Source organism: Oncorhynchus mykiss, chromosome 8 (genome assembly GCF_013265735.2).
Source record: "Oncorhynchus mykiss isolate Arlee chromosome 8, USDA_OmykA_1.1, whole genome shotgun sequence".
NCBI classification, from domain to species: domain Eukaryota; kingdom Metazoa; phylum Chordata; class Actinopteri; order Salmoniformes; family Salmonidae; genus Oncorhynchus; species Oncorhynchus mykiss.
The window spans coordinates 79007788-79016993 of NC_048572.1; the positions used below are offsets into that span (position 1 = coordinate 79007788).

Below are 9206 nucleotides of genomic sequence, written 5' to 3' on the forward strand. Positions count from 1 at the left end.
CACCCCTGCTGTACAGTCTTGCCCTCTACCTGTGTCCGTTCAGGTAGGACAGGTCAAGCCTGATACTGAGGCTGTTGCCTGTGTATATTTGGTAAATCTACTTGTATATTTTGTATGATATGGCACTTTCACCATTGGATCACCAAGACATGTATATACATCTACACTGAGCACATCAACCTGCCTGGCCTTCTGCTGATTTCATGCCCTTATGACTGCTACAAGGTCCCTCTTTTACAATTACATTGGCTGATCAAAATGTGTTGTAGACAAAATAATGAAAAGGACTGTCTGGTAGTTTGAATAAATAGACAAAGATTTGTAGTTGAACAAGTCATTGCATGTATAATTTTTTTTTTTTTTACTTGACTTAACTTGTGACTCGACTTGACTTGCTCTTAGAATGCATGACTTGAACTTGACTCAAGCCTTGTCCTTGTCCTTGGGACTCGGACCTTGCGACTTGAAAAATAGTGATTTGGTCCCACATTATAGTAGCAGGTAGGCAGGCCTAGCCAATGAAATATGATAGAGAACAGACTAACTAGGAACAGACTAACAAAACGTAGCCTCTACTTAACTGTTTAGCTATTATTCGCATGTGTTAATGTTTTCGTCGTCTCCCAAACTTTCCACAGATACGCGCGATACAAAGGCCACACAAAGCTGGTTTGATTTTTAACGATTCATTTAACACTTATTTTCGACGAAACGAACGATTCACTTCGCATTGTATTAGTTGGGATTCGGGTCAATCACGTTGAATTGAAACGTGAATCAAAATAATAATTTGTTATTTGCGATCAGTAATTTTAGGGAAAATATGGATATTTCTTTAGGATTATGTGCCTTAACTTGTTTTGTAGATAGTTCCAGTTGATTTTGGGCATCCAATGTATGGGACATTGCAACTCAATAGATGCTAAGCAGCATGCAAAGTAAACACTTCTAAGGTAGCTAAAATAAATATGACTAAACTAGAAAAGGTACATTTATGGGCTGGCTTCAGCTGAATAAAAATATTTGTAGCCTACCATAGCCATTTTATCTTTGCTATATTGAATGAGTGAATTATTTCAAAAAGCATACAACTTATTTGGTTGTTCTATTGCAATGTTTTACATCAAGGGTGGTCAACCATCCTTCAGGAGAGCTACTGAGTGCAGGCTTTTATTCCAGTCCCCCTCAACAAACCACATTTTAGAAATGAGCTGCTCAACTGGACCTTGATAAACTGTTTGAGCAAGGCTGGGTCAAAATCCTACACACACAGTGGCTCTCCAGACTGAGGGTTGATACAGTTGCCTAACAGGTGTTCTACTTTGTGGGGGTTAAGTGCCTTGCACAACAACAAGAGATGGTACGTAGTGTCAGAGAGCAGTCTCTCAGTGTCGATACCACATTACACATACTTTTGTTTCATTTGTGTTCAACAACTATTTTCTTCATTCAACCAAAACATGAACATAGACCAATTATTAACAGCTCGTGTTTATTTTGGCAAACGGTACATCATATTTTATACAGCTTTGCAAACTTCCTCACGGTTTAGAACCAAGCTGGTGAATCTGACCGGTTTTCTGAGATTATGAATATAAAGAAAGCTCTATTTCCTTGTTACACTAAGAAATAGATATCTGCTAAATATCCTCATTACAAATAAGGCATCCTTCCTTGATCTGATGTGAAATGTTTGGTGAAAAGCAATAATATTTACTCAGTAGAGAACCTCAAGGATGAAGGAAGGTCTACACTTCTAAATAGTTGATGAAACCCTTGGAAAAACAGAGCATCTGTTTACCCTAGCTCAACCAGACAGTCTGTGCCATGGTATTCTGGTGCATTGAGCTCATACTTCCTCTGGATGTCATAGGGCAGGATGCGTCCCACCAGGTAATGTGTCCCACTGAAACCGACAGCACACTTCTTTGGTGCCATGAGGGAGATGAGCACTGTCGGGTTTATACAGTCAATGTTGGCCTCGTCCCACCCTGAAATCACACACCCTGAAATCAATTAGTTTATCCAACATTATCATATGACGTTTGAGTTTATCTGATACTGGCAGTAAAATAAGACATCAAATCAAAGTTTATTTGTCACATGCGCCGAATACAACCTTACAGTGCAATGCTTACTTACAGGCTCTAACCAATAGTGCAGGGAAAAAAAAGTATGTGTGTGTGTAGGTAAGTAAAGAAATAAAACAACAGTACAAATACATTTGAAAATAAGAGTAGCAAGGCTATATACAGACACCGGTTAGTCAGGCTTATTGAGGTAGTATGTACATGTAGGTATTGTTAAAGTGACTGCATATATGATAAACAGAGAGTAACAGTAGCGTAACAGAGGGGTTGGCGAGTGGTGGGACACAATGCAGATAGCCCGGTTAGCCAATGTGCGGGAGCACTGGTTGGTCGGGCCAATTTAGGTAGTATGTACATGAATGTATAGTTAAAGTGACTATGCATATAAGATAAACAGAGAGTAGCAGCAGCGTAAAAGAGGGGCATCATCAGACAAGTCCATGGTATCAGACCAACCCTAACAAATAACAGTACACTTGGATAGCTTTTTAGCCCCTGGTAACCTTGCAGGTAGATGCTGTCAGACAGGTGTGTGTAGGTGTGGTTACCTGAGGGGATGTCCACACTGGCGATGGGGATACGGATGTGTCTAAGGGTGAGCAGGATGCTGCTGTAGGGCTCACTGATATCAGACGGCTCTGTCTCCGGCCCCAAGATGGCATCCACCACCAGGTTATACGCATCGTTTATCAGCTGCACCTGTAGGACAAGACAAACACGTCAGTCAGTCCACTAACCAGTAGAATGGCATGTATTTTTCTATCTTTATTTAACTAGGCAAGTCGGTTAAGAACAAATTCTTATTTACAAGGACGGCCTACTCCGGCCAAGACCTAACCCGGACAACACTAGGCCAATTGTGCGCCGCCCTATGGGACCCTCAATCACGGCCAGTTGTGATACAGTCTGGAATCGAACCAGGGTCTGTAGTGACACCTTTAGCACTGAGATGCAGTGCCTTAGACCACTGTGATACAGCCTGGAATTGAACCAGGGTCTGTAGCGATGCCTCTAGCACTGAGGATGTAGTGAGCCACTCGGGAGCGAGCACCATTCACACACAACCCATGTGAACATTCCACATTTTAGAGAGTCTCGTTTCTTTTTGCAAAATCATGGCATGGTGGTCTGACAGCCACACAATACAAATGAACCTTGGTTAGCTCGTAGTAGTTCCCTTACCTCTGCGGGAAGAAATGAGAGGAAAGGGATGTCCGTTTTCTCACACTGTACTGTAAAGTCCCGGTGCAGGGCCAGAGTAGAGCGCTTGGGGTAGTACACTGTGGGCATATAGTCCTGGCACAGAGATAGATGGAGGGGAAGAGGGACTGAGTGTCAAAGAAGTGCCCTTTAGTTAGTTCAGAAAAACAAATTCACTTCACTGGCAGGTTACCCACAAACATGCGTAAGTGGCGAGCGCAGGCCAGACCAATACAGCCATTCTGACTGGGACCACAGATCACCAACACTGTAGGATGCCTCTTGAGGGAACTCAGGGGGAAGGCCTGCACACAGGGAAAGAAGTTGTATATCATGTCATTCAATTGCCTAACTCAAAACTACCCTTAAAGGAAGAAAAAGAGAACACATACCTTGGTGATAGCGATGGCACAGGCATGGCCCCAGATCTCCATCAGTTGCTGCGGTCCAAAGCGATACTCTCCCAACAACTCTGCCTCCAAGGCCGCAGCCTCCTCATTACTGAGGGAGGGAGGAGGGAGGGAGGGGGGAGAGAGAGAGAGAGGAGAGAGAGGAGAGGAGCGAGAGAGAGGAGAAACAGAGAGAGAGAACACTTAAGTGTCCTGAAAGAGGTTCAACTCTGAGTGGGGGGTATTATATCACTGCTGTCTAATCAATGGCCACCCCGTATGAGATCAGGAAGCAAGGAGCTGAACTTTCAGTGAATCCTGCTCTAATACACAGCTCTGTTAACAGTATATATATCCATAATGAATGAGTGATTCTGGGGGGTATCTAGCACTGCCTCTTTGCCTCAGATTGGAAGCCGGTGGTGGGTAGGGGAAACAAGGGGGAGTAGAACATGGGGCATGGGGGGCTGGATTGGAAGCCGGTGGTGGGTAGGGGAAACAAGGGGGAGTAGAACATGGGGCATGGGGGGCTGGATTGCTGCAACTGGTTCCTCTAAAGGTTTCTTCGTCTTTTATTTTCCTTGTCTCGGATGTTGCACTAAACTTGCTCTTTAAACACTACACTGAACAAAAATATAAAACGCAACAATTTCAAATATTTTACTGAGTTCATATAATCAGTCAATGTAAATAAATCCATTAGGCTCTAATCTATGGATTTCACATGACTGGAAATACAGATATGCACCTGTTGATCACAGATACCTTATAAAAAAAAGGTAGGGCGTGGATCAGAAAACCAGTCAGTATCTGGTGTCTCCACCATTTGCCTCATGCAGGGCAACACATTTCCTTTGCATAAGAGTTGATCTGGCTGTTGAATGTTGTCCCACTCGACAATGGCTGGGCGAAGTTGCTGGATATTGGCGGGAACTGGAACACGATGTCGTACACTTCGATCCAGAACATCTCAAACATGCTCAATGGGTGACATGTCTGGTGAATATGCAGGCCATGGAAGAACTGGGACATTTTCAGCTTCAAAGAATTGTGCACAGATCATTGCGACATGGTGCCGTGCATTATCATGCTGAAACATGAGGTGATGGCGGCAGATGAATGGCAGGACAATGGGCCTCAGGATCATGGTATCTCTGTGCATTAAAATTGCCATTGATAAAATACAATTGTGCTCAATGTCTGTAGTTTATGCCTGCCCATACCATAACCCCACTGCCACCACGTCAGCAAACCGCTTTCCCACACAATGCCATACAAGCTGTTATTCACTGCTGCTCTTTAATTATTTGTTAATGACTGTTTTTAGGTATTTTCTTAACTGCATTGTTGGTTAATGGCTTGTAAGTAAGGTTGTATTCGGTGCATGTGTTGTATTCGGTGCATGTGTGCATGTGTTGTATTCGGTGCATGTGTTGTATTCGGTGCATGTGTTGTATTCGGTGCATGTGTGCATGTGTTGTATTCGGTGCATGTGTTGTATTCGGTGCATGTGTTGTATTCGGTGCATGTGTGCATGTGTTGTATTCGGTGCATGTGTTGTATTCGGTGCATGTGTTGTATTCGGTGCATGTGTTGTATTCGGTGCATGTGTTGTATTCGGTGCATGTGTGCATGTGTTGTATTCGGTGCAAAGTTTGATTTGTCTGCCATCTGCCCGGTTCAGTTGAAACCGGGATTCAATGGTGAAGTCAGTTACAACGCCAAACTGCAGTCAGGTCAAGACCCTGGTGAGGACGACGAGCACGCAGATGAGCTTCCTTGCGACGGTTTCTGACAGTTTGTGCAGAAATTCTTCGGTTGTGCAAACCCCATGTTTCATCAGCGGTCCAAGTGGCTGGTCTCAGACGATCCCGCAGGTGAAGAAACTAGATGTGGAGTGGGCTGGCGTGGTTACACTGGTCTGCGGTTATGAGGCTGGTTGGACATACTGCCAAATTTTCTAAAACGATGGAGGTGGCTTATGGTAGAGAAATTAAAATTACATTAGCTGGCAACAGCTGGGGTGGACATTCCTGCAGTCAGCATGCCAATTGCACGCTCCCTCAACTTGAGACATTTATGGCATTGTGATGTGACAAAACTGCACATTTTAGAGTGGCCTTTTATTGTCCCCAGCACAAGCTGCACCTGTGTAATGATCATGCTGTTTAATCAGCTTCTTGATATGCCACACCTGTCAGGTGGATGGATTGTCTTGGTGAAGGAGAAAATGTTCACTAACAGGGATGTAAACAAATTTGTGCACAACATTTGAGAGAAGCTTTTTTGAGCATATGGACAATTTTTGGGATCTTGTATTTCAGATCATGACACATAGGAACAACACTTTACATGTTGCGTTGATATTTTTGTTCAGTGTACTACATTTTTATTAGATTGGTCTGATTTAAAGGAGCACATCTAAAAGCAGGTAAAGACCTCCCAATCCCTTTCCTAATCCCTATTGGGCCACAATAATCCTCCAAAATGTCACACAGTTGGATTATTCATAACATACCACCACGATCAATCTAACACCTGTCTCAGTCACAATTTCTGGAATATTGAATATTAACATAGGAAACATATTTTTTCAAATTCCTGTTGCAAGTATTTGAGAAATTAAGAGCAATTCATACAATTGGGTAAACTCACTAAGACTTTTTGTGGGACAAAGTAGCTGAGTTTCCTAAAACACTACTCATGAAAAAACAACCACCCATTGATAACAATGCCTTGAGTCATGAGTGTGAGTGTTCATTCTCACCTGAGGTAGCGGAGAGGCTTTCTGAGTGTCTCTAGGTTAGAACAGCTGTAGTCCATCTTCAGAATGTGTGACGGAGAGAGAGCAAATTGTAACTCTGGAGCAAATTTGTTATTTTTTTGGTCTTGCTCTCTTCCTTGCTATTTCTTCTGTTAGTCTCTCGTCTCCCAAACTCACATTGATGCACACATCCTGTCTGAGTGTTAATGCTCTTCCAGGACTTACCGTGGGTGAATCTGATTGGTTCAAAGTCAACAGCTCATTCCAACTAAAGCAAGGGGTAACACACACACACACACAGCTGGAAAGCAAAGCAGCTGGGAGGGGTGTGTGCCAGATGCAGGGACTTAGTTACCAATTTGAGCCCCCACTGATGAACTAGACATAACATCACAGCGTTGATGCTTCTCACTCCTTTATCTACACATAATGAAGCAGCGTTTCCAACAGAAGACAGGGGTACGTCATTTAGAAACAGCGAGAGGCTGAAAATAACTGAAGGAAAGAAGGAAAGACTCTTTCCATCTGTCACAGGTTTCATTCTTTCAGAGTGAATGTTGAACATAGTCTGGGTGCAGTGACCAGTGCTGGCCACTTTCTTTGTTGAATGAGACAAAATTTAGGGAAACATGAACAGATCTAGGATCATCTTATCCTGCCCCAACCTTAACCATAAGGAAATAATAACATGCACAAATGACCTTAGATCAGAGATTCTACTTCACACGAGAGTCGGTTCTAGACGACACAGTTCTATCTTACGGCTGGGCATTCTGTTATGATTGTGCCCTCCTGAATGAGCTTGGAGATGGTCCCTCCTGTTATTACAGGTGCCAGCACAATGAAGAGCAGCTGCTTAACACACAGGGTGGTCTACCCAACACACACTCACACTTCCAGACTTTAATACTCCTTACACAACAATGACTGAATCTCACTGAATAGCAGGCTAAAAACAGGAAACAAGTTTCTTTGGTTGAAATTCCCCAAAAAGGCTTAAAGGAGTCTGAAGAGTAGCCAATGTTTGGCAGCGCTCAACAGAATCACTCCGTCCATGTGAGCTGGAAGGAAGAATGTGGGGCTGCACAGACAACCCCTTGTTAATTCAGGCAATTTACACATTGCCTGAAGGACACAATGTTTTCCTTTTCTATTGCATCTTGTTAAGGAAGGACTGGGTCTGTGCTTTGAAAATGTGCTTCCATGTTGGATAGACTATCATTGTTATGCAAATTAATTTCCTCTGAGCTAAAACCAATTGCTTGAACCTGATGACAACCATATGTAGGCTATAGAACAGAATACATTCAAGATCCTGTTTAACCTGTAATACGCCTTCAGTAATGATATAAAACAAGAACCAGAACCAGTATGAGGTACAGAAAAGATCACTTTAATATAGAACATTTACAAGCTGTGTTGAGTTGTGGACTCAGGTCAACAGGTTAGTGGCTGTGACTGGTATAGTAGCCGAGGAGTACTGTAGTGACGCGGTTGGACTGGGGGCGACTACACGTACCACAGGAAGCCAAAGCGCTTGTGTAGAAGCTCTTCCCGGGGTCTAAGGTTAAACAGCTCCTCTGTGAGGGGGGCCACCCAGCGGTCTGTGTGGAAGACATTCTCTCCCACCTAAATAGACACAAACAAGGAGGAGCTTATTATTCCTCATCACTGTAGATCAAGCAGCATTGCTGAGAGTTATTTGCTTCCATTCAAGTGCTTATTCTAGAACATTTAGAAAAACAACCATCTGCAGCTTCATGACAAATAAAACAAACATCTGTCTAGACACAAATAAAATCAAGCATATGTCTTTACCTTCCAGCCGGGGACATCTTTCATTACGACTGCTTCCTCCTCCAGATTCTCCCGCAGCATCCGTAGTTGCCTTTTGGGGAAATAAATTCAGAGCTCCTAAAACAACTGATTGTTCATGGCCAAAATTGGTCAATTACCTGTACCCGGTTGAAGTAGAATTTGATTGTGTGTCAATGTTGGTGCTTATCTTACCTCCGGTCCTGCTCTGCTTGCAGCAAAGGCAGAAGAGCTATCCTTGCTTCCAGTTCCTCAATCTGCAACCGCCTACAACACACCATCAGAAAAGATCAGCAGGTCATTGACCAACAATAAACCCCACCTCAATGACCTGAACTGTTACAATTGACATTAACTCCATTACGGAAATGTTTACCTCCTCTCCCTGTTCCATTTGAAGAGTCTCCAATAACCGAAACACATGACACCGACTCCAATGGCGAGCATGCTATACCCTGAAAATTAGAATATTCACGGTCAGCAATTTATTTAATCAAGATAATCTCCAAACCCTGTCTGTGCTACCCATATACTTACGCAATTGAATTGTGGTGCTAGCTCAGTTGTAATTTGTGAATAAAATACAGTACTGGGATAACAAACAGGGGAACAACTCTTTTTTTTGTTTTACAATATCACACAAATTATTAAACTTGGCAAGACATTAGCTAGCTAACGTTAGCTAGCGTCCCTTGTCTGACAGGCCTGACTATAAAACGATCTACTCCGAACTTTTAAACAATGCAATACAAATGTAATTAATTTACTAACCAGAGAGTCCCCTTTTGGGGAGATTTCTCTTGTAATCAACGGGACCATAACCCCCCGGAGGAGGCATGTCCTGCTTCACCTTGGACGCCGCCATCTTCCACCCCTTCTCCAAAACAGACCGGAGCGTGACGTCATAAGGTGTTCTGCTTCTAGCGTGACAGCAGCGGGAGCTAAACT

General features: G+C 43.2%; 2 protein-coding genes across 2 annotated transcripts; both read right to left on the minus strand.

The window, feature by feature from the left end:
* Positions 1–1462: 1462 nt before the first annotated feature.
* On the minus strand, positions 1463–7244 carry LOC110530712 (yjeF N-terminal domain-containing protein 3). Its single transcript, XM_021613967.2, has 6 exons — positions 6447–7244; positions 3683–3791; positions 3488–3595; positions 3273–3386; positions 2639–2789; positions 1463–1991 (listed from the first exon to the last, which is right to left on the minus strand). Exons 1-6 carry the CDS (start codon positions 6500–6502, stop codon positions 1798–1800), a joined length of 732 nt encoding a protein of 243 aa, XP_021469642.1. The 5' UTR covers positions 6503–7244; the 3' UTR covers positions 1463–1797.
* Positions 7245–7816: 572 nt separating this feature from the next.
* On the minus strand, positions 7817–9164 carry nduad (NADH dehydrogenase 1 alpha subcomplex subunit 13). The gene is given in 5 exon segments (NM_001160567.2): positions 7817–8072; positions 8262–8331; positions 8454–8525; positions 8635–8713; positions 9030–9164. Coding segments are annotated over 5 exon segments (435 nt in total). The 5' UTR covers positions 9124–9164; the 3' UTR covers positions 7817–7952.
* Between the last annotated feature and the right edge of the window lie 42 nt (positions 9165–9206).